We start from the raw sequence: 26914 nt of genomic DNA, 5'->3' as shown, positions 1-26914 counted from the left end.
TAAAAGGATTACTATTAAAAAATCAAATTGCTATTAAAAAAGAGTCAATTAGAGTTCCAATTCCAAATACATACTATATCAAATTGAAACAATGTTCCCTTTAGGAATAAAAGTCAAAGGTATCAGTGTCCTAATAAAGTTTTTTAAAGCCTTAGTTTAATCTCTATTGCAAGTATACAAATAATTAATTCATTTTTTCCAGAAGAAAAATAACAAGAAATATATGTCAACCCAACTAGGAGCCAAACAAATAAGCAGTTGAAAATTCATTATACCACAGATCTGACTTAAAGTCTCGAAATTATCACACTCCATCGTTTAAAATAATTATTAGTTTGGAGGCACCTGGGTGGCTCACTCGGTTAAGCATCCAACTTTGGCTCACATCATGATCTCACGGTCCGTGAGTTGGAGCCTTGAGTTGGGCTCTGTGCTGACAGCTCAGAGCCTGAAGCCTGCTTCAGATTCCGTGTCTCCCTCTCTGTCTCTCTGCCCCTTCCCTGCTCATGCTCGCTTTCTCTCTCTCTCTCAAAAATAAACATTAAAAAAGTAATTAAAAAATAAAGAAAAATAAAATAATCATTGGTTTATATAGCCGACCTTATCATGCTTTATTCAAATACTACTGTTCACCTCCCGACTACATACGCAGTGCTTTTTATGTAGCGGTAATTCAAGAAGCCTTTGAAAGCTGAACTGCCATGGACTTTGGAAAACTGAAAGGTTCACCAGTAGCTTTAATTCAAACGGTGATGGGGCTGGACCATCACAGAGGCTTAAGAGAGTGAGGGTGTTTAGGCTTCAATCCTTAGCTCTGCATTTAGCTGCTGGGCTTTTGGTAAATGATTTCCAACAAGTAGAGCCTCCGTTTCCTCATCTTCAGCACTTCTCCGGGCTGTTGAGAGGATTAAAAGAGGTAATGCACAAACACTGCCTTGCATGCTGTAGCAACAGGGCCTAGGGCTATTGCTGCACTTCGGGAGAGGAGACAGGACTGCGACTGCAGTGGAGGTTGCACTCCGGCCGGCAGCTGGCAAATGTCCACCTGTATTCAAGTTTTCTTTGGCCTGCCCTGCCTGGGAAATTTCCAATAAAAACTGAGATTTCTGGCTTTTCTTGACACATTGGAAGCTCTTACCATATCAGGCCCATCCTCCTGCAGTAGGGACCTGGAGCCTTCTATGTCAGGCAGGACACTTACTCTTGGTTTGCCATAGTCCCCAGCAGTATCTGTCACCCTCCACTCAGCCCACATACGCACATAAACTCACTGGTCCCAGTAGGCATTGGAGCTGGTGGCGGTTGGGCTTGCCAAGGAAGAGTAAGACTCAGAGGCATGAAAAATAAATCTGCATGGGGGCAGCTGAAGATGCAGTGCTGCGTGGTGGAAAGCAGCTGGATCCGGGAGCCAGGGGACATGAGTTGTAGTCCCAGTTCTGCAGTAACACCTGTGTGAACTCTGGGCTCTATAGGGGTCTGTTTCCTCATCTGTAAAATATATGTTCTGGGTAGGTCAAGTTTCTGAACACAAGGCAAGTCAGTTCCCCATCTGGGTTTCAGCTTCTCATGTGTTCCTTTTTTTAAAAATGATGCCAAATTAGTGGGTCACTGAAGCCTGGCTGAATTAGAGAAAGCCCTCCCTCCACATGCCCCTGTCAAAAAAAGAAACATTGCACACAGAGTTGATGGAATACATTTGGAAGCTCAAATGCCAAAAGGAAGTATAATATACATAATAGTAGCAATTTTGAGAATGCCCTCCCCTGTGTTGCTGGCCTTATGCATTAGTTCTGACTGAGTAAATACAACTAATTGTTTCCCCAAGTTTATTCTTGCTAAAATATAGATGCAGGTTCAAGTACTGCAGTAAATTAGATCTGCTTTCTTCTTCTTCTTAAGCAAAATTCTAACCTTATCCTCTTACAATTGTAAAACTGCATTTTGAAACTCAATGACTATGGGCATTTGATCATTATTTATTCTTTTTGTGTTTTTTATTATGGAAAATTTTAATAAAATGACCTCTGTAAATTCCCCAAGATAAAAACTTGTGAAATATATGTAGCTCAAAAAGGTATCACCAAAATTCTCATCCAAAATAAGCACTTAAAAAAAAAAACCTTATGTAAATTTCCTATCGGTGAGCTAAAACCATTTATAAAAACAAACATACATATAGCAAATATATCTTGCCAATGTCCAAAATACTTGTTTGGAAATATTACTTCTTTTCAGTCCAAAATTACATTTTCAGTCCTCTCAGCTGAATTTCTCTATGCTCTGAAGTAGAAACCAACTAAGACAAGTAAATCAACTTACAGAAGGTTACTCTCAAGATTTTCTGTTTTGTGTTCTGTTGTTGAGTAGCTAAGGGCTGCCCATAATGAACATGTTGATAGAGCCTCCCAAAGGGGATGACCATTTGGTGACAATTCCCAGTAGTAAAATGACAACTAATAAGAATGGCAGAAAACCGGGTAAGATCAACTCTGGCAAAATTTATTCTAGGATTAAAAAAAAAAAATCTTGACTTCCACTACCTTCACAAATAATTAATCTTTTATTGGAAGCAAACTGTTTCACTTCCTACAATGCCTTGCAAACAGGCTTCAGGAAAGAATGTAAGCATGAGGCATGAGAATTTGACAGGGCAACAAAGTAGCTGTTCGGGTTACTCAGCGATTCTCTTCAACCTAGCACCAAAGGATAATAACTTTTAAAAGACATCAAGTAAACTATATTTAATCTTAAAACCACTGCAAATACAAACTCACTTTTTTTCCTAGTGATTTCAAAGCTACTGCAGGATCTCAGAGTCCTCTTCCTAGGGTGATTATTCATCCCATTTACTTAGGACAAACCCAGTTTATGACTGTCATCCAGGAATACTTCTTAATAGCTTTCCCATTCACTCACAAAAATGACCTAATTTAGGCAATAATTATGTGGCTTCCCTATCTCTGGGTCACTATAATGCATCCAATCTTCTGTTCAACACACTGCAGATAAATGGAGAAGTTGGTTCAATGATAAGATTGGATCTGATGAAGAAATGCTCTAAAAAAAGAGTTTATAATACTAAATATAAATGAATATACTTCTACATAAATTTTAGTGAAGATACATTCTAAATTTGGATTTGTTAATCAATGAAAAAATTAATGAAGAATGGTCAGAAATAGGTTAAGATAACTAAACTAATCAGTGATACTAGCACAAATGTGTTACTTAAAATATCTATGAAGTTTTAAATTTGTGTGTTAAAATCATAATTAAAGCCCGACGTAAATAATCACCACTAATGAACAAAATCCCAAATGTTGTATAATGGAGTAATTCAAGTTAAAAAAAAAAAAAGTGGACTTTGAGCCCCAAATGGACCTCTCATTCTCCAAAGTAGAATATTCTCACAATATGTCATTTTTGCACTGTTAGACTCTCTGAAACTACATATATGGGTTGGAAAATGATCCTAAGATAGTTATGTTACCAACATTACAAACTAACAATAAAAAAGAAAAGAATAATTATTTGTATTAATTCCCTCATAAACAGAAATAGCTGAGAGTTCATTTGTAGTTTTTTTTTTTTAAAGAATATGTAGTACTAAAAAAACCAAGAATAGGAACCAAAACGTCTTTAATACAGGCACGATATCATAGCTTTTGAGAATAAAGTTTCAAATCAAATAATATTTAAAAATCAATTAAAATTCTACAAATTCAAATAAATAAAATCAAATGACAAAAACTGACTAACCTCAAGTCTAGCAATGTGATCAATTTCAACTCCAAGTATTTTAATAACTAATGATAAAAACACATCACACTCACACAAATACACAAAATAGAGCAGTATTTTTGAAATTTTACACCACTTAGGACTTAACATATTTTTCTTGTCTTTGACATTGTTTTATTCTAACTACATAACTTATATTTATTGAGAAATAATAAGTTAACTAACTTCTATTTATAAAGTTTATTTTGGGGGGGGGGTACATGCATGTGAATGCAAGGGAGGGCCAGAGAGAGGGAGAATCTTAAGCAGGCTCTGCATTGTCAGCACAGAGCTCCACACAGGGCTCAAACCCATGAACTCTGAGACCGAGACTTCAGCGAAATCAAGAATCAGATGCTTCACCGACTGAGCCACCCAGGCGACCCTTATGTTGTGACTTTTAATCACCAAGATATATAATTGCACATAGGGCTTCTGATCAGTGTTACCAAATTGAGTTAATAAATTTAAATTAAAGAAAGACCCCTTAGTCTTATTTCTTAAGCTGTAAGACCTTGGGATTTTTTAAATATTGGAGTAGCTCTCACTTGCCAAATCTTTCTTTATGATCTTCAAGTTGGCACACACAGAGATATTAATCTCAATATATTTTATGTATATAAATTTAACATAGTAAAGCATATATATTATTATATTAAACATATAACATAATTGTCATATACTTTAGGAAAAAGGAATTGTCTATTTTCATAGACTTAAAATTAGTGGGTCAAACAAGAAGAATAGCATTTGCTAAAAGATATGAAGAGTTCATCTGAGAGAATATGGAGTGATTTTCCTAGCAATCTAAAATATGAAGTTTCCTTATATGTATTTTTTTTAAAGTTTATTTATTTATTTTTGAGAGAGAGAGAACACAAGCTGGGGGGGAGGGGGGGGGGAGAGACAATAGAGAGGGAGGGAGATACAGCATCCAAAGCAGGCTCCAGGCTCCGAACTGTCAGCACAGAGCTGGATGTGGGGCTTGAACTCACAAACTATGAGATCATGACCTGAGCCCAAGTTGGACGCTTAACAGACTGAGGCACACACATGCCCCTCCTTATATGTATTTTTAATCCAATCATTTCAGAAACCTAAATAAGATCCTACCACATGCATGGCTGCAATACTATCCTGCAAAATCACTTTGCACTCTTCTCGCATTCTTCCCACCTTTCTGTTTTCACATTTCTAAAACTGGAAAATACCAGAGCTTCAGAAATATTCACTGGCATCATATACACTGTTTACCCTAGGAATCCTGTTCATCTCTCCAAATGACAAAAGGCATGAGAAAAAGTTAAAAAGCCTTTACTAAAGGGAGAACTACAAAGTAAGAACATTATAGCTCCAAAATTTATGACACTATCAAATCTTGAATCCATATCTATCAATTATCTAATTGTCTATAGTTTCACATTTATTTGTGAAAGACGTAAAGCAAAACATTTTTATGTTTTTAGTTTGAAATCTAACTTTCATTATTGTTCATAAAAATCCCTCTGGTCCTTCCAATTTGGAGGTACATGATGAAGTTTAGATACTTTTAGAAATGTCTACAATTGTCTTTGAAGTAGTTGTACAGGTGGGCTTATGCTTAATTCTATCCATTATCTCACCCAGAGGGATTCCTGCGAGAGGTCCCCCTCCCCTTCACATATCCTTTACAGAGAAGGGGAAATATCTAACATAGCAATCCTCTACCTTCAAGCACTGACATCATTTCATAAACATCAGAACGCCAAGGAGACCATTACTCAATATCCAAACAAGTTGTGAAACATGTAAAACTGTATTTAAAAGGAGACAACAAACCTGCCCGACTTGACAAACTCAAACTCTTGCTGAGAGATGCGGTAATGTCTGGCCTAAAGTAGCTTAGCTACAGAGTATGTAATAAAACTGCTAAATTTGGATTGGAGGGTCATTTTGCACTGTGAAATGTAATGTAGCCCTGAGAGAGAAAAGGCAAAGAGGGACTCAAGAAATCAGAGACCAGGTCTCTGTAACTCCTCACTTCAAGGCAAAGACAAGTGCTGTTCATAGGAGAAGCCAGAGGGAAGAACTCTCAAAATTGAAAGGGAAAGAAAATGGGAAAAAGGGAAGAGAGAATAGAATCTTGTACAGCAATAACAAAACATCTTCAGTGGCCTCGAAGTTAAGTGAAAGTAGCACTTTAAAGGGAATGAGAGACATTGATTTATTCTTTTCTCAAAATTAGCTAAGTTTATCCCAGCAGAAAGTTATAGCACCAAATCACATGTATCTCCTTTTATCTCTTTCAAAATATTTTTATTTAGTTTGTTATGTCAATTTTCCAACTTTTCCTGCAGTATTTTATCTTCCTAACAAGATTTTAAGTTTCTTAAAGACAGGTACCATATGTCTGTGGCGCCTGGGTGGCTCAGTCGGTTAAGAGTCTGACTTTGGCTCAGGTCATGATCTCTGGGTTCATGAGTTCCATCCCACATAGGGCTCTGTGCTGACAGCTCAGAGACTGGAACCTGCTTCGGATTCTGTGTCTCCCTCTCTCTCTGCCCCTCCCCAGCTCATGCTTGCTCTCTCTCTCTCTCTCTCCTTCAAAAATAAATAAACATTAAAAATAATAATAGTAAAATAAAAGACAGGTACTGTATATTATCTATTCCATTTACCTCTGTGGGGATAGAGTAATGAATACTTCCTAACTGAAGACTTATTCTCAGATGTGCTACACTTTTTTCTCCACAGAAATGCTAACCTGAACCATGATTTGAGAGAATACACTACATGTTAAAATAGAAATATATTCTAACTTCCACCTCTACCAGTTCTTGTCACATCTTTCTCTTCATGTAAATTTTAAATTTCACTAGTGGGAATGCGGGCAACCATTTGGATGCATTATTCCACCTACAACAACTGCAGACCCTTACATCAGGCTTAGTTTAATCTACCTGATAATCTGAAGAAAACCCCAAATCAGTCACCGTATGAAGATAAATTACAGATCATAAAAATAGTGTCCCTCTCTTTTTTTTATTCATCTGTTTTTCAATAATTCTTGAATCTGTCTTCCATACTTGGTGTCCACTCTGAATAAGAACGGAGACCCTCTACAACTCACATATATATTTTTAGATGGAGTTATCTTAAGTATAATGCATCCAATGTGACTTAAATTTATTTCAATTTAGCTACAGAGATCTTTTCCTTCACATTTTTGAGGGCTGGTCTGTCCTGGTAAGTTTCCAGAATAAATCTTATGTCTTCCTTTTAAGTAGGGCAAGATCCTGACATACAACAACTGTGGAAAGCTGAAGGCATTTCTGGCAAGGGCAGTGAATGACTGACTTATCCATTTGTTTTTATAGTTATAAATATATGGTTACATTGGGCAGGAAAACAAATATTCCCCAAAATACGTGGTAAGCACATGAGAGAATGAATGGGCTCATAAGATATGTCATGATTTTCTCTCTCCATTAGAAGATGTTTAGTTCCATGAAGTTCATTTACTCCAATTACAACAACAACAAAACAAAAAACAAAAAAAAACAAAACAAAACAAATAAACAAAAAAAGAAAAACGACAACAACAACAAAACCACACACACAGCCAAAGTGTATGCTTACTTGGAAAAGAAAGAAAAAGAAAATTCTCCACAAATGTAAACCACCATGCTGGCATTATGTTTTGTTGGGTTTCTTAGTCTATCTATGCCTCCCAAAATAGAATTTCTTGTAAGTTAATATAAACCATAGTTTAAGATGAAAGAAAACACTGAAATAATAGCACACTATCAAAACATCTTAGTTACATGCATTTCTTAAAAGGGAGCTGGCATTAAAAGTCTATACTTAATGTTTCTTTTATAACTTGATTTCACTTTTTTTAAATATTTATTTTTATTTATTTTGTTGGGGGGACACAGAGAGAGAAGAGAGCGAATCCCAAGCAGACTCCATGCTGTCAGTGCAGAGCCCGAGGCAGGGCTCGATCCCACAAACCATGAGATCATGACCTGAGCTAAAATTAAGAGTTGGCCACTTAATCGACTGAGCCACCCAGGCCTCCCACTCTTGATTACTAGCTTTTATTGTCTATATTACATTGTATGGGCCATTATTCTAAGTACCACTTAGAATGGATGATATTTTATTTCTTTTAGAAACGGGTGATAATAAAAAATGTTAACAGTGAAAGATGAAATTTGTATCAATTTACAAATGTATAATAAATTAATATACCGTAAACTAGTAAAACATTAAGTGTATTGAAAGTTTGGGATTCCATTAAGTACAGAGTTTCCTCGGTTTTTATTCCTTAACTTACAAGTGACAATGGAAAAAACTGTTAGCTTATGTAATTGAAATAAATTTTTTTGGTTATATAGCTTCATGAAATTAATGATTTGATGTCCTTTGAGGCCATGAAAATGTGTTTTAAAAAGAAACTAATTTTTCATTCATTCATCATGTGATAAATTATAATAAGTATGTGCTACTTATTAAAATAGAGAGAGCAAAGCTTTTGTTTACAACTTAAATATACCTTTTAATAATAAAAAAAGTCTAATGTTAAATCATCCCTTTTCTGAAAATGGAGTCAAATCTCATTTAGACTTCATATCTTTAGGCATATGAAAGAGGTTAATTTGCATAAAAGGAATTTATTTCATTTTCTATTGTTTACAAAATAATATTCTTTTAATACTGCTTTTGAGTCCGTTTTTATTTAGATGTCATTTGGTCTAAATTGACAGTCCTGAAGTCTTTCCTAAAGTCATATTTGCCCTTTAAACATCTCTGTGGCATTCCATTATGGGCACCTGCTGCTGATAATTACATGTCTGTCTCCTAACCACTTCCTCTGCTTTATGTCAAGGCAAGATTCAGGCTGCTTGATTACAAACAACTACCAGTTAAAGACCGCTGAACAGCTCTCTGCGGTAATTATTCAGGACAAGTTGGGTCTGTGTTTACCAAAGTCTGAACGAAAAAGCAGCAGTTACTTGTTATAATTTCCTCTTTGCTGGCAATGTAGCATAATCCATAACATGTTTTGGTCACCTTTAAAAGTGCCTACGAGAATATCTGATTCAATAATGCTATATATAATGATACATTTCACTATACTATTTTCTAGTCTAAAAACCAAAATATCCTGGCCAAAGATAATAGGCTGTGGTCCCACCAAAAGAACTGTGAGATAATAGTCAATTACAGGGAAACAGCTAGACTGAATATGCACTCCAAAACAGACTTATTTTTGTTGAATCTGGGCCACTCTACCCCCACTCCCCATCACAAAGTCCTCCCCACCACCTCATATTCATACTATTATACTGCTTTGTCTGGATGTTTGCATCTCCCGCCTCAAACTCTTATATTGACATCCTAACTCCCAAAGATGATGGTATTCCGGGTGAGGGCCTTTGAGAGATACTTTGGTTATGAGAGTGGAGTGTTCATGAATGGGATTAGTGTTCTTAAACAAGAGATCCCTCACAGATCCCTCACCCTTTCCACCACGTGAGGACACAGAGAGAAGATAGTCAACTGTGAACCAGCAGGTAGGTTCTTACCCATGTGACCATCATGGTGCCTTGATCTTAGATTCCCGGCCTCCAGAACTGTGAGAAATAAATTTATATTGCGTACAAGTCACGCAGTCTGTGTGGTATTTTGCTTTAGCAGCCTGAACAGACTAAGACGCATACAAGAGGCTTGTTCACTTTATAATGAAAAGAACAAAAAATACCACCCTATCGGGCAATTTTCCACACAATAATAATCCTAACATAAAACAACTGCATCACGTGATAGCACAATCAATTTATTTAGCAGTATTCCCTATGCCAGAATTCTACAATTAAATCATCAGAAAGGTTCTCAGGGGGTTCTCAGGTGCTATTGTGCTTGTAGACCTTTGTAACTCCTCACTCCGGGTTTAGGTAACTTGATGCGACCAAGTAGTCAGACTGCTTACCCATCAACTGACTGAGGTTTATTTCCTTCAACCATAAGAGAATCCAAGTTCTTCACTACTTAATAGCCCCAAACTATAGGGCGGACAATACGAAGGTAGGAATGGACTTCTGAAGATAGGTAAGGAGTGTGGCCTCTCAGGTAGCATCTAAGAGATGGTGAACTTTCAGTCACAAGACTTTTCTCACTTTCCACCTATCGACTTCAGATTCAGCTCACTGTCCGGTAGTTCTTAGAAGTGGATGATGGAGAGAACCCGGAAAGCCCCCCACTAACTCCATCACCATGAGTCGTCACCAAAAGCCGCTCTAAGATGTGTTATTTATGCATGGACAAAATATGTCTTCATCCAACATCATCCAAAAGATCTCGATCACATGTTGGAGATTCCATGAGGAACACAGTTCCTGTCCTCCTCATGCCGTCACGCTAGCTGGGGATGCAGGAAAAAGAAACGAGTGCTACAATGGGATGTGAAGTGGGGCTTCATGAGGGAATGAAGATCTAAATCGAGACGAAGATGGAACCAAAATCAGCCAGGGGAAGGAATGGAACATAAGGAATGAGCACTTGTTGACAGCAAAGCAAAGAACCACGATGCTCACTCACTGCCAGCTTGCTAACAAACCCTGAAGGATGTTCCCTCATCTAGCTGCACTGCAACATCTGTGCCAGATTTGGGGAAGGTGCACAGCCTGAGGAGACTATAACCATGGAGGCATTCCAGCGATGAAGGCAGAGGCCTAAGAACAAATATGTCTGTCAGCATGTTAAAAACTTCAGATTGGGCTCTAGACACAGTGAGAAGCCACCAAAGGATTTTAAGACAAAGAGCTCTACTGATGACATTTGTTAGGATTTGCCTGGCACCTATGTGGGGGACAGCTGAGAGTGGGGTAGGACAAGAAGCAGGGAGAACCTACCTCAGTGATCTAGTTGAAGAAATGGACACATTTGAAATATATTTAGGTAACATATGTCATCTTTTATACTACAACATCATTAAAGGGTTGACATGTTAAAGTGTTTGCAAATATCTAAATATAGGAGACTCTGTGAAATAAGTTAAGTTTTGTTAAATAATACTTTGTTATAACAACTTGGCTTTCTGAATTGCTCCCATCCCCACCACCCCTCAATAAAACAGTAGCAAGGAAACATGAATTCTGGCACAAAATATTTTTCATATAAACTTAAAAAAAAAAAAACAACCCTCATTACTCACACAACAGAACTTCCTAAGACAGTTTAATGTGCAGAAAATTAGAGTTTTGAAGATCAGTTTGTGTTTATTAAAAAACAAAACAAAACAAAAAAACAGATATAGCCTAGAAGAAGGAGTTATAAATACAGTCTCACCTTTTCTTGTGATTGCAATTTTTCCCCCTGGAAATCTTGAAAGGAAACTACTACAAACCAAATGCTACATACATTAAAACAAAACAAAAACAAATAAGCAGGTTAATCAATCATTAAAAACAGTCTAGGTTGCTTCTGCTGGGTTCTTTAAATGGAATAAGATCCTATAAATATAAAAGGTTTTTATAATTATGCAGGGACTAAACCACATTGTTGATTCTAGAATTCTTGTTATTTTTCCCTTTATAAAGTTGGATGTTTTCCTACAGCACTGCACTTGGGAAAGTGAGGGAGGATGGTTAGTGTTAAAAAATAAAAGTATTAGGGCGCCTGGGTGGTGCAGTCGGTTAAGCATCCGACTTCAGCCAGGTCACGATCTCGCGGTCCATGAGTTCGAGCCCCGCGTCGGGCTCTGGGCTGATGGCTCGGAGCCTGGAGCCTGTTTCCGATTCTGTGTCTCCCTCTCTCTCTGCCCCTCCCCCGTTCATGCTCTGTCTCTCTCTGTCCCAAAAATAAATAAACGTTAAAAAATAAAAGTATTAAACTTTGCTTTTCGGTCAAAGAAAATTACAAAGGAATCAGTGTTCTACAGGGTCTATCTAAAGTGTTTACTGTGTGTGTATCATTTTGGTGTGGTGAATGAGTTATTCTTGTTTGTTCAGTTAATGCATGTATTATATTCTATTTGTTAAAGGTCCACAATTGAATTATTTTGGGTTGTTTGGGTTATGTTCTTCCTGTCAAATTTGACACATTTTTATGAAAAAAAAGGGGTTTTATGTTTTGTCTTATTTTAGTTTAACAATGAAGCATTTTAAAGAATATAAAACACAATTGGAGTTTCTGGGTGGCTCAAGTAGCCGGACTCTTGATCTAAGCTCAGTTCATGTCATGATTTGTGACTTCGAGCCCAGGCTTGGGCTCTGTGTCTGCTTGGGATTCTGTCTCTCCCTCACTGCTCCCCCACCACTTGCTCTCTCTTTCTCCCTCCCTCTCTCTCTCTCTCTCAAAATAAATAAACTAAAAAAAGAGAGAATATAAAGCGCAAGAACAATTGTTTTTATTCCTCTAGAAAGAATTTAAATGTTAGCCAAAAGTAAAGAATTTACTTTTGTTTTTTTCTGGTTTTTAACCTATATTTGTCTTTACAAGTAAAGTCAATTATAGTGGAAAAAAGTATAAACTGTTTTTTCATTGAGGTTTACTCAGTCCTAGTTTTAATGGAGTATATTCTAAATTCAGAATTTTGCGCAGGAAAAAAGATACCATATTAACTTGATTGTCCAGAAAACTGAAACAAACGTGCTGACTTTCCAAAAAGCTTTCATGTAAAATTAAAATTTCATAACTGAGTATAAAAGTCTCATTTCAAAATCTACCGATTTCTTTTTTTTTTTTTTTTTTTTTTTTACAGAGCACAAGTGGGGGAGGGGCAGAGAGAGAGGGAGACACAGAATCTGAAGCAGGCTCCAGGCTCCCAGCTGTCAGCACAGAGCCCGAAGTGGGACTCGAACTCACAAAATGGGAGATCATGACCTGAGCCGAAGTCGAACGCTTAACCTCTTGAGCCAACCAGGTGTCCCTCAAAATCTACCAATTTCTTATAAGAATTTTACCTGTGACATTTTTTCTGTGGCTTCACCTGGCATTTTTCCTCCTGATGGTACTCCCTACTGAGTGCAATCCTCTCATTCTTGTGATACATTTAATTATTTTCATAGTAGTGCCAGATGAAAGTTGTTGGATAGCATAGGCTTACATAATGAAAATGCAAGAGGTCCCAGGCACTGTTCTCAGTTCTTTGCTTTTGATAACTGTTAATCCTCACAATTCTATGGTGCAAATAAGATTATTATTCTGATATTCTACGTGCAAATGTGGAGTGAAACTAAGAGGTTTTTAACTTGGATGCAATTTTCAAGCTTAAGAGTTTAGCAGGTCATTCCTCTTTACCACAAGATTTACGTAAGAGCTTCCATTAGTATTTCCCTAGCACAGTTACCACAGGAATAGTCTTGGTTGTAGACATTAATATTTTTTCGATGGATGTTGATTAATTTCCTATGTCAGGTGATTACTGAGTCCACACATAGGCATACATCTAACATGGTTTTAATTCTCTGACACTCAGGGCGCCTGGGTGGCTCAGTCGGTTGAGCATCTGACTTCAGCTCAGGTCATGATCTCATGGTTCATGGGTTCGAGCCCCGCGTCAGGCTCTGTGTTGACAGCTCAGAGCCTGGAGCCTACTTCTGATTCTGTGTCTCCCTCTCTCTCTCTCTGCCCCTCCTCTGCTTGAGCTCTGTCTCTCTATTTCTCAAAAATAAATAAACATTCCAAAATAGAAAACAAAAAATGCTTATATGAAAATCTGGGAATAAAAAAGAGATCTCTGCCTCCCTGTTGTGATTAAACAGTAGTCCTCTTTTTTTTCATATTTCTTTTCTTTTCATTGTCAAGCAATGTAGGTTGATGTGAGATTTTTTAAAAATCATATAGAGAAAAATTGACCATTTTTAAAAAAATAAATGAACAAATGATGCGATGCCTCAGGTTTGACTAAAATTTATAAATAAATGTCTCAGTGTAGACTTAAATAAACTTATAAATAATTCTCAAATTTATAAACAAATTGGTGAATAATGCTGAGTACTAAGAGTCTGATGAGAACCCAAATGACCATGTGAACATATACATAAAGCTTATGCCCAAGTGATTGAAGTTATAAGCTTAATCAGGGCTCTCCATTGTTGCCTACACAGTGTTTCACTAATGGTCCGATAATGGGGGTTCGGCATGGAGGTTCTTGTACTACTTTATAGTTGTGTGAGCATGACAGCCACTGATAATCACTGCCCTGTTCTCCACTCACACACTAGATTACTGAGCAACCCTCACGCTTCGTCTCCACAATGGGCTGACAGTTACAGAACACGGTCTTTGAAAATTCTCTTAAGATGACTTGCGAAAGATTCTTGGATTCTAATATAATTTGCAGTAAAACATCTTGTCTTTCAGATGCTTAAATGGAGATCAGAAGATATCCCAAAGATGGAAACAATGGGGGAGGGGGTGTATAAAATGGACATTTTAACTTTTGATTTCATTGCAGGCAACATCACATTGCTTTTAAAAATAGTACCATAATCATTACCTTAAAATATTACCACATAGGAAATTATACCTCTGGTTTCACTTTTTCCCTTGTTTTCTTCCCTCAATCACCTTGTGTCTTCCCCAGCTCCATTTATACACATAACAGTGCCTCAGGGAGGGGGCTTCCTGTAGTTTCAAAGTACACTGAAAAACTAAACACTGAGGTTAACAGTTTAAAAAAAAATCACTTCACTTAAAATGAATATCTCAAAGTAGTGCACATTAATATGTGCTTCTAAGGAAACAACTCTTTCTGGATGTCAGCTTAAGCTTCTCCATATGAATTTTCTCAGACTTCCTTTTAAAACCATCCCAACCATTTATTATCTTCTTGTTATATAGACTGTTACTTTTGTTTCATCACAAATCTTTGCCTGTTTATTAGCAGCCCTGCCACTGCTATCGGATGACATTTGTTTTACTTAATGTATGTAGTTTTAGGGGAAAAAAATATAGAACTGCTATTACTGCATTATATGAAAAAATTCCCATGTACATTTAGCTGACAGTGCATCAGCTGCTATTTAAACTGGGCTTAGCTAATGGACTTTTAATGTCAGAGGGGTTACGTGCAGTTACTGGCTATTAGCAGAAATGGCTCCTTTCTATAAAAATCACTTTTCCTCAAGTGTGTTGTTTGAGCATTCCTTTCCCTAATTTAGTGACTGTCACTGAATGCAAAACAAACTCAAGGACTCTGGAATCTGCTGTTATCTTTAAGACCCTCTTTTTAACCTTGCAATTCAGCATTAAACAGGCAACCACCTTCATTAGCATTTAGACTTGTAATCACAAAACTTTGTGAGGCCTTCTTATTTATTTTGCCATTCTTAGCAGAATACTACATATTTCGCTATGAGAACCCCACATCATCCAAGAATGTATGATACGTATGACAGAGGTCGTACAAAAAATATTCTGAACCCTAGCATTTATTTATATTTTTAAAACTCTAGTTCAGAAACACCAAGTGATGTGAAAATGTATGGCGCAAATTATTACGTATTCACATGTTGATGCGTCATATAAATATTTATGTATCAATTTGCATTTAATACAATACTGAATATAAGCAAGGAAGCATAACTACCCCTCTATCTGGAGTGAAATTCTGTATATTCTTTCAGTAGTAACAACCCTTCCCCCCCTCAACTAACTTTATTAGTTCATTTGAATAACTTTCTTTTTAAAAAAAATATAATTTATTGTCAAATTGGCTTACATACAACATCCAGTGCTCATCCCAACAGGTGCCTTCCTCAATGCCCATCACCCACTTTCCCCTCTCCCGCACCCCCCATCAACCTTCAGTTTGTTCTCTGTATTTAAGAGTCTCTTATGGTTTGCCTCCCTCCCTCTGTTTTTTCCCCCTTGCTTTCCCCAAGGACTTCTGTTAAGTTTCTCAACATTCACATATGAGTGAAAACATACGATATCTGCTTTCTCTGACTGACTTATTTCACTTAGCGTAATACCCTCCAGTTCTATCTATGTTGCTGCAAATGGCATGATTTTATTTTTTCTCATTGCCAAGTAGTATTCCATTGTATATGTAAACCACATCTTCTTTATCCATTCATCAGTTAATTTGAATAACTTTCAATGGATATAATGGAGATACCTGGAAATAAAGTCACCTGTACAGCTTTGAAGAGAATCCAAGAAAATCAAATATTCTGCAGCCTAGAAACATAACTCCATATTTGATTAAGAAGTTGAAACAAATCATCACTGAATTCAGAGAAGGGCCACATAACTGACCTCTCCTTCGACCAGTCCACAAAAGAGGTCACCCGAGGCAAGGTGCTTACCACGGAAATGATGTCGCTTCTAAAGAGTACCCAGAGAGGGACTCGTGCGTGTGGATGAAGGATTTTACCCACGTATGCATAGAAGTTATTGTCCTCCCTTGGTCAACAAATTATAGTCTGCTGAGTAAGAAACAAGGGGAATTTCTCAACACGTTGAAATAAGCCAGTGAAAGTGGGGAAGACAGGAGACAACTTGTCTCTATGGATATGCCACTGAGCAAATGAGAGCCACCTCTAGTGGACACTATGCAAATGACTTAGCACCTGGCAGAGAGGAAGGAACTTGTTGCAGATAAGTAGAGTATAATTTTTTTTCAGTTATAAAGCAGTGATTACATTTGATTCCCTAGTCAATGACTACCTTTATGAATTTGTTTTATAAGCAAAATAAGTTTTGTTTACATTGTTTGATAGGTTCTGTTTTCTCTCTAAAGACATTGCCAAGCCTATTCGAAAACACTCTCATAAGACAAAAATAGTTATACACACACACACACACACACACACACACACACAATTTGTGCCAGCATATATATATGCTCACAGGGAATTACTGAACTATATCCGTCTATTCCTTGTAACTCTTCATTTCGCTAAGAGTCTGCCTGGAAATAACCTCCTAGGAAATAATTTTAGAGTTATATAATTCAATAAAAAGGGACGTGTGTCTTTCATATTATCGTCATTTCGAATAAATCCAACAAACTGATTACCCCCACCCCTACTGGGAAAACACATCTATTGCTAACACTTTTCCTAGTACTCCTCTTTATTTTTTTAGTTCTGTTATAGTCAGTAAGCTATAACTTTCTTCACTGTGATCCTTCTGAGTCTACATAAATGTATGCATGTACATGTAAATCTAAACAAATATAATACCTACGTTCACCAATAAATAAAGAAATATACTGGCAATACCTTTTAAATGTACCATCATGATATTAAAGATAAAATTCCAATTAAGCAAATTCTTCTGTGGAAGAGCGGTCCTTAAGAATGCCTACAAAATTCTAAAAAGGCTTGTGTACCTGAGATTTAAAACAAAATGTTGGTATTCTTATTAATGGTAATATTTAACAGAAAGTTTCAGGAAATGAGAGCACATTGTATATAATGACCACTAAAGGATTAATTATATATTCGACTGTCAGTAGAATATACTGCCAGACGCCATGTATCAGTATATCACTAATTAAGTCTAGATTTCTCAAGCAAGCACATCCCGCTCAAAGAGGTCCAAAGGAAATCTAAACATAACTTTTTTCAAGAACACACCTTTTAAGTACTTTCCAAGTTCTTCCGCTATGTTAACCGAAATGGGTGCGGACCAAGACGCTTATTTAGATAAAAGTTGCAAGTCAGAGGGACTGTTGAATAATATTACCATGAAATACTGATCTGAGGTCTCTATTCCGGACAGCAAAAATAATAAATCATTTGAACCTGCCTGTTTTCCCTCCGCTTCTGAGAGTGGTTACTGAAACGGGCTTCTGTTTTCCACCAAGCTGCAAGCTCTGTGGTGATGGCTGTGGTAGTCTGGCAGGGAAATGTCTTAGGCTCTTTCAATCCTCGAGTTTGATCCCTAATACATTTTAAAGCTTATATCCTGTCATCATCTTATGGAGATCCAGAAGGAAGAAGGAAAGTTGCTAAAGAAAACGACAGGCGTAATTACCGTTTTATTTAGAATGACTTCAAGATTGCTGCTTGCTCAACTTGAGCACTTCCACTGGGTGGCCACGATGTTTGTCACTGGTAAACTCTTTATTCAGTGGAAGACAGAATATATCATTTTCCCTTTATCAAAAGCTAAATTAAAATGTCAACATATTTCATACAGACATAATCCTCAAAGTGAAATGACCATTATTTACTATATCTTCCCAATCATAAAGTTTTTGTTGTGGTAGCAATTTGGTTATTTACTTGGTTTGGATCAGATATGATACAGGACTCTGAAAATCACACAGAACTCAATAGCAGTGCTTTTGTCACTGACTAGGGTTTCTACTTTCCTGCAAAAGTTAGAGGATACCATTTGTTAAAGAGTACTCTTTGATCTAGTTCTAGAAAGGATTTTTTTTAGGTTCCTGAAATTCCAAAAAGTTAAGAGAGAAGATTTAAAATATTCAATTTGATTACAAGTAATACACTTGTAATTCAGCAATTGGAATTATCTAAAATTATTCCCTTTAGCTTTAATTTTATACATGAATATAATTCACTATGCCTATAGTTATAAGTAGATATTCTTATACCACACACCCTATCATGTTGCACTAAACTTCCATGGTCTAAGAGAATATACATTATGAATTAGTTTAAAATGACGGCATTTCTATGCAAATGGCATACTTCTGTACTACTCTTTTATATTACTATACACACGAATTTTCTTGAATTTTGAAAAACACTTTCATTTCCATTCATGGACATATTTGCCCTTATAACTGGGCAGCAGATATATTTTAATATGCCAGCACTAATCTGTTTTTTATTGGAAAGGAATGCTCATATATAAGGTTTTTTGTCTGAACAGAAAAAACAAAAAAAATATATAGTTGTGTTCAGGCAGTTCATGATTAAATAATCAATTAAGACATTGACTAAAACTAAGAAATGTTAGCAGTCATCAATAAACGTGTTAAATGTGCTGAGGGACTTTCTGTTGTTTAACAACCTTAGAGGAAAACATAATACGTGTTTATCTACATGAGGCATTTTTATAGCTTTCATAATTGCTGAGAAATGAAACTAGCCACAGGATCCAAATGACAATGATTAATGAAGGTAACACTCCTATCTTCACAGCATTTTAAAATAAATAAGACTGGTGAGTCTGGAGTTAAATCTGATTAATCAATATCATCTGTTAACATGATTATTTTGGGCCTTCATATTTAGAATGAGAGAACTCTATTTAGGATGAGAGAACACCTGGTTCCCCTCACTCTCACATTCCCCTACCACACTGCAAGGAGATATGGTTTGTCATTTAATTAAAAGAGGGCATTCTCCAAACATTGGAATTTTCAGATAATAGACATCACTTTTGCCACACAAAGCACTTTTGCTCACTGCTAATAAAAGGTATACTGACATTAAGGGTAAAGAGCTGAATATTTGGCACTTGTAAAGCTATAGTTCACTTTCTAAATTGTAACTTCGATTAAATGAACATTGCCATAACTTTAACACTATGAACTCCGTGTAGAAGGTTAGACATGTTTTAAGTACCTCTAACATCTGGAGACATTCTGTGTATTTCAAAACTTCATTATATAATCCTAAGGTAGCAACTTTTGTGGCAGCAGGAATGCCCCAAATGAAAAACCACATTACACCTTTAACCAAAAACTCCTTTTAAAGATCTGAAATTATGGCACAATGTTTTCTAACATTTTGTTTATAAAGAATCAAAATACTGTCAACATAATCGATGTATTAGGTTTTCAAGAAAAGGCAAAAATTCTCCTGAGAGCTCTAATCAGGTAGAGAGGATAAAAAAAAAAAGTTTACTATCTCTGATCCTGTTAGCTTATAAAATTATTACCAAAAATGTTTTTTATTACAATCTCCATAAATGTGGGGATGACAAATATTTAAAATAAGAAAAACTATGAATTATTCAAATATTAATTTTCTTTTTAAGACCTAGAAAAAAGGAAAGAGTAGTGTTTTAATATTACTCAAGACAAACTTACTCCACTTTAAAGTAAGTCACATAAAAATAGCACTGAGTTTCTGTGAGTTTCTGTTCTAGTGCAAATATCCCTGAACTATGCAATACTGGGACAATACCTGAGGTGTAGGTTTCACCTAGCCCTCTTCCACAAATACATAAAGCAATACCAAATCCAGATAAAATATGAAATCAAAGAAGAGTCCATACATAACTTTAAGAAGTTAGGATAACAAAGACAGCAAGTGAGAAATCTGGGGATCTGTAAGTGTAGAATAGGCAATCAAAAATTAAAAGCACCATGAAAATACTATAGGAGAAAGATCTGTTTTAACTCTAACACAAAATTCCCCACAAATCTCTAGTGTTATCATAAAAGTTTGTCAGAAAACAACATTTCCACTAAACATGAAAAAATAGCAATAACCATTAAATAATGAGAAGTAATTAAATGTAAAAGTTTCAAAATATGTTATCCAGATTATCCAGGTTGCTCTAAATTATGATACTAAAACTTTCTATGCAAATACAATTCGAACTTATGAAAAGTCCTAGTGAATGTGCTTTGCCTTCAAGTCAACCTATTTTTCTATATGTTTCTTTGTGTTGTTTCAATATGCATTCAATTATGTTCTTTAGACTATTCACCTTCACCTATTTTTTGTAAGAAAAAAACTACTGACATTTGCATAAAGGGTTGATTTTCCCTAAACCCTTATCTGAAAACCTGGGACTTGGCATGTTTTTTTTTTTCCCCACAAAAGTATTCATGGATTTACAAAAAGTTACCTTTCCATATTCATTGTAAAGATAGAAAGTCAGGGGTAGAGCTTGCAGCCAGGACTTAACAGGCGGTGACTCAACATGTCATTTTTAGAACTGGCATTAGGTTAATTTTCCCAGAGAGAGCAGAAAGGAAGAAATGGGGTTATGAAGGGAGAGAACTTCCCCCAGACTGTTCAAGGAACCATGCACGTCACTGTCCAGGAGTTTGCAGTGATCTATTTTGGAACATCACCTCAGACAGCTTCATTTGTTGCTTTTGGGGAAGCAGTGTCTGCAGCAATCCCCAGTCTGAGTACAGAATCATTGGCCTTGAGTTTCTTTAACTTCTAGATTTCTTTGCCAGTGGTTTACAGAGTTAAAAGCCAAAGAATAATGTTTACTTTCTGTGGGCCAGGCATGGCTCTAAACAAGTCACATGTATTGGCTCATTCAATCATAACAGGACTTATAGTATGTATTATCTTCACTTTACATCTGTGGAAACTGAGGCACAGATGAAGGGAATTAACTCACCCATGGCCACACAACTAGGGGGTGGGAGAAGCAGGATTAGGAGACATTGATCAGCTAACCCGAAGAATGGGCACATAGCACTAACAGCCCCTTAGCTTGTGCCTCCCCAAAACCAGACCAAACGTACATTAAATCTAAGTAGGATTTAATATCAATAAACAACTGCAATGCACATTTTGCATAAGAACATCCCACTTCAAACCCAACTGCCATCCTTAAGCTCTTCTGGATAGAATTTTTGGAAACTCCACTACCACTGCCCCTAGAACTCTAGCCTGACTTATGTTTGCAATCGTTGATACTTGATTCCAAAAAGTACTATACCTATGCTCACTGTTACTTTTCAGACAGTGAGTTATAATTATATGCTTATAAGTCTGTCTTCCTTATACTGAAACGGTATCTCTTGACTCTGTTTCCCTAACAAATAGCACTGTCTGAGGCATAATATGGACACAAGGACCGTTTGTTAAGAACTGCACTCTCTCATGCACTCTCCAAATGAGCTAATAGCTTTCTAATTTGTGGGGAAATGTGAACAGGTTTGTTTTTAACTGCCACAAATACAAAAGTCAAACTGAAAAAAAAAAAAAGCAGGTTAAAATTGCAGGCATGGCGGCTATGGCTCAATCCCCACCCCTACTGTCTTCCCCATTATCTTCTTGAAGTGGTTGCAGCCTGTAATTTTAATGTTTCTTCTGAGAGTGACTCCCTCTGCTGCTCCAGCAAAGCCATGACCTAAATCAGAAAAGTGCTAAATGCAGTTAAGGCCTAATAGAGCACACTCTGGCTGTTAGCACTAATTGGAGAAGGTAGCATACATTAGAGAACAGTTATTTTTAAGTCTCAACAATAATTTTAAATAAGCTAGGAGGGTTTGCCTCTATAGAACTCACGCCTCCTTTATGTTTTTAGAGGGTCTGCTTTAAGAAGATCAGTATGAATTTTGATCAGGACACCGGGCTCCCAGACTAAAACGGGAGATATTCCAGGAACTTGTCTTGTTGAACCCCGAATCCCCAGGATCCAGAATACAGAAGGAAAAGAAATTAATGAATGTTAACAATCTAATAGATCTTCATTCTTTGCAAGTACTTGAAAAGTTTGTCCTCTGAAGCGTTTTAAGCATTCCTTAAGGTAGAATGCCCAAAATCGTTTTTTTTTCTAAACAAAAGTAAACTAGCCTACTCTTCCTTTTTGAAATTCCAAATGTGATTTTATGTATTTACTCTGCTCCTGTACATGGAGAAAATACATTTTTTAACTGTAATGAAATTCAGTTATCCTTCATGCCAATTGTCTAGCTCCCCAAAGCCAATATGCGTAAATGCATGAAGGTAATTTCTACCCTTTTGTAGGAAGAAGTATAGTATTTGCTTTAAAAAAACATTATAAAGTAACTGACAGTAATATCAAATATTCCTAATATGATTAGAGTCTTCACTGATTTTCTGTTCTGAGTTTGGTGATGTTAACACTCATAACACTAGTTGGTGCTAGATAAGCAGAATATCGATGCTATGTAATCCAGAAATAAATGCATTTCTATAACAGGAGGGCACTAACTCTGAGGTACACTGATCAAATACATACCACACATCACACACACACTCACACACACTTACACACTTTTCCTAGTAAAATCTTTCATTCTTGGAAGTCAGAAATGACACAAATTCCCTGGAGCTAAGAGTTTCCGGCAATCCTGAATGAAACAATTAAGGCATAGCCAGAAAGGAGAAAGTTGTGGCCTAAAGCCTGGAGAATCTCCCAAGGACCTAAATAAAATGCCAGTTGTCTTTATGCAAACCACAGTTACAAAACACAGGACACTTGCAAATAATACCTATTATGCTTTTTTGTTTTAAATCTTAAACATCTGTTGTTTTTTTGGCAATTTGTGAAGACATACATATTTTCTAAAACTTCTCATTTTTCTAGTACTTCTCTAACAGAATAAATCTCATCCACACTGTCAAGTACTTAAATTAACTCTCTCATCTTAATTGCATATGTACTTCCATTCATAAAAAAATAGTTCATTTCCATCTTCAAGTGTTCAACACATGAAAATCAGACCTTGAGGAAGCAACATTGTCTTAGGTTTCCCCGGTGTTCTAGTCCAAAGACAGAGGCGAAAGAAGAAATTAGAAGGAAAAGGAAGTCTGACTGCCAGACCAATATAAAAGTATGCTTCTGAGAATAAAGTGTAATAGTAGTTCAACAGTAAACAGGCCGGGGAAATGGATTAGAATGATGGTGATTGCAGCTGATAGAGTTTGGTGCTTTCTACATTTTAATACCTAACCGACAACACAGGAAGAGCTGGTGTCCTGAAACATGGAGGATGACAAAGATAAAAGTAGTCTATAGCGTCTTTCTAGACCACAAGATTCAAACATAAGCATGTCCACCAGGCACGGAAAGAACTAAACTAAATGGAGAACACCACTGAAATGCACATACCCACGAGGATACATTTTATTTTCCCATTTAAGATTAGAGGAGCAGGTTCAGTCTTGGATTGCCTGATCTATCAGAAAAGTGCAAGTGCCACATGCTCGCTCAGCCTGTCTTGAGCATCTTTTTCTTTTAATCTCTCTCCCTTCTTTCAATATTAATCCACTTACAATCTCCTGTGTGATGATCTTTATTGATCTTTTTTTTTCCGACCCAGTCTTTTTAATTTGGCTGTAGTAAGCTCTCGGCAAGAATCCTAGATCTCCTGTTTGGCATCTTGGGGGTCTTTAACTTGTCCTTTTCCCAAACAGGTCTCCCACCGTCCAGTCCCCCCCATCGCCCCTTGAGCCCCACCCTGTGGCTGGGTCCTTTGTGCGCCCAATAACAGTAGTCGAATCCCACAAGGGCGTCTCGGTGTTGATTCCACGACTATTCATCAGGTTGTTCACTTAAACTTCCAAACAACCCTCTCTAAACACCCTTGGCTGCTACCCAGAGAACTTCCTACCAATTTCAAGAAACCTACAACAAGTTCCTATGATTCTCCAGAAGACTCCCTTGTAAAATGGACAGATGGGCTCTGGGAGTTTGCATAAGAAAACCAGGACAGAACCTCGGAGATGGGAGGCATCTGGTAAGAAGGGAAGGAAGGATTTATGAGCGTGGCTACTTAGCTAGGCAAGGGCAAAATTTACTCCCCAAGTAGCAATCGCTAATTCACAAAGCCTCGCTAATCACTTACCTCCTCGTGCGGACCACACTCGCTAACGCTCAGCGCTCCCCTCCACCTCCAACGCCCACTCCCCCAGTGCCTTCGCAGATCAGAGGGCATGCAGTCGGGAACCTCCAGAGTGTCAGAGCCACAGAGCAACGCCGGGGGAGTTGAGGCGAACGCTGCACCTCCTCTGCTCTCCAAATTTGGAAAGGAGTGTAACCGAGAGGATGGGATCCCTGAATCACCTCCGAATGCTGCAAACGCTTCCTCCACCCCCACCCTACCGAAAAACAGCTGCCTCCCCTGAGCCAGCGACCACCAGAGAACTGGTCGAAAAGACCGAGGTGGGCGCTCGGCTGGGCCAGAAGGTTGGGGGCCCAGGTGACCCGAAACACACCCCAGAGGGGGCAAACGTTGGCTCCTTCCTCTCCGTCTCCCTTCCAGTCCGCTTCCTGGGTTCGGAAGGCTTGAAGCTGCCGCTACCACTTCAAACCCGGGGGACACGAAGGGAGCTTGGCAATCAGCCCCCGCGCCTCCCCTCCTTCTTCATCCACCCTCAACTCCTGACCGCTCCTCTCCCCACCCCTGTTTTGCCCAAGGCCCCGGACACTTATTTTAAAGCTCAGACGCGTTAAATTAAAATGTCAGAGTTAGAAACTGGCCCGCTTTCCCGGGGGAGTTTCGTATTTGGTTTGAACAACCAGTCCGTTTCCCCCAGAGCTCTTGGGTTTTAAGTTTCTCCATAGCTTACTGGGAGGGAGCCACGGAAAGGGTAAGAGTGTGGAGGCGTGCACCGCCCGGGGTCTGCCGCAGGCTGGGTGGTGGGTCCGGGTTGCGCTGTGCATGTCCACAGCGCCCCAAGCAGCAGCAGAGTGGCACCGGCGCTGGTGGGTCCTCGGCGGTAATGGACACATTTCCTTAGCTGAACGCCCTTCGGCGTCTAGCGTGCTCAGAGACTCCCTGAAGATCCCGCAACCCCAGATGTGGCTCAGCGCGGGGAGCCTCTGCGCATCGCGGTGCACCCATGGCACACCACACAGCCACCCGCACCAAGAGTCTCTCCAAACCTCCGTGTGTACAATATGCCACAACGTGTGAATGTGGAGCGGAAAGTGCGAAAGATACGCAAGGCGCCCACATGCCCAGAGACTGATGCGTGTCCACACCCCGAGCGTCCCTGGTCCATCCGTGCCCATCTTGGAAGATGGATTAAAAATAATGAAGCTTCTTGACTAGTTGGGAAAGTGGAATGTAAGCTGATTTCCAGTTGAGAGCAAGGAGGCGATTTAAGGAAGCCAGGAGAACTGGGGAGGAGGAGAGGAAGGAGGGGAGGAAGAAGCGAAGGGAGGTGGCCGCAGAGCTTGGCGGACCCTCTTACCTTGAGCGGCCGAGCCGGTACCGCTGGCACTGAGCAGGGCCAGGGCAGGTAGCACGAGCATTTGCAGCACGTATCCCAGTCCCAGTCCGCAGCGGGCCGCTGTCGCCGGGAGACCTTTCCTCATCGTCGACAGAGGTGTGCCGGGCGGAACCACACGGAGAGACGCGCCAACAGCGGAAAACCCCACTGGGAAGCAGGAGAATCCGTGCACCGCGAAGCAGTCCGAAGAAATAATGATAACCAAGAGCCACACTCCACTTTCTCCAAGGGCAGGAGCCAAAAGGGGGTGGAGAGGAGACGCTGAGGAGGAGTTTGGCGGTCCCTCTTTCCCTGTGCCTTCTAACTGGCGGCTCCGCGAGCGGCTGCTCTGCCCCCACTTGGGAAGTCCGGGGAGGCGCAAGGCGGCCACCTCGCCGCTGCCCCCAGCAGCAGGAGCAGCCGCAGCTCCGCCGCGCGCCGAGCCTGGACTGCTCTCCGGGTCCCCTCTTCAGTGCCGAACACACACAGGCAAGGGGGTGGGGGGAGGCGGCGGAGGGAGAGGAAGCGAGAAGTGGGAGGAGGTGGGAGCTGAGGGAGGGAGTTGGGCACAGTGAGGCTCTCTGGTCTCCAGTCTCAGTTAGCTCACGCCGGCGGAGAGACGTCCAGGCTGCCGCTGCTGGGTGGCCAAGGAGAGTCACTTCCTAGCGTGGGGCGCACGGGCGCGCAGAGGCGCTCGCCACGGAGGCGTGGAGGGCGCAGCCCAACTCCGCTGGGGGGTAAGCGGCGGCGGGAGCGCGCCCGCCCGCGTTATGTAAGCAAGGATTGGAGGGAGATGCGCGCCCAGCGCCGGAGGTGGAGACCGGCTGTTGGTTCACCCGCGGAAGCCGGGCGAGAGAAACCTGAGGGCAGAGGCGGCTGCGGAGAGTGGGAGCGCGCCTGCCTCCCGCGGTGCGCCAGACTCGGACTCCAAGAGCGCAGCGGGCGCGCCCCGAGCCTCTTGGCTGTGTCCAGGCCTGCCGCCTGCCAGCTTTTCCACGGCGCCGGCAAAGCCTGAGCCAGACTCCCCAGGACTGGACTCGCTCTACGACTTGGGGTCTTGTGATTGATTAAGCTGGGTGCGGGCTCAAGTTGAAGTGCTGCGTGGTGGGAAGAAGGCAAGAAGATTTGCAGCGTCCCAACCCGCTGCAATCCTGGGGTTGTCAGCGCCACTCAGATTGCTTTATGTTCTGGGTGCCCATGACTTCTCCGTAGTGGAACAGAAACTAAAAGCTAAAGGAAAACTCATTCTTCAATAGAGCTTTATTTGCGTGTATCCTGGTGGC

The 26914-nt window shown here is 39.2% G+C and overlaps 1 protein-coding gene across 2 annotated transcripts in view; it reads right to left on the bottom strand.

Moving 5' to 3' along the window:
* UNC5C (unc-5 netrin receptor C) overlaps positions 1-26552 on the bottom strand; it is a 357599-nt gene extending 331047 nt beyond the window's left edge. For both annotated transcript variants that reach the window (XM_019829187.3, XM_011281792.4), the window contains exon 1: positions 25614-26552. In XM_019829187.3, the coding sequence (XP_019684746.1) occupies positions 25614-25737 (124 nt within the window). In that variant the 5' untranslated portion in view covers positions 25738-26552. The remainder of the gene's footprint in view (positions 1-25613) is intronic.
* Between the last annotated feature and the right edge of the window lie 362 nt (positions 26553-26914).

The sequence above is a fragment of the Felis catus genome, chromosome B1 (assembly GCF_018350175.1).
Source record: "Felis catus isolate Fca126 chromosome B1, F.catus_Fca126_mat1.0, whole genome shotgun sequence".
NCBI classification, from domain to species: domain Eukaryota; kingdom Metazoa; phylum Chordata; class Mammalia; order Carnivora; family Felidae; genus Felis; species Felis catus.
The sequence above is the reverse complement of the archived record's forward strand: the minus strand, read 5'-3'. Positions and strand labels throughout refer to the sequence as shown.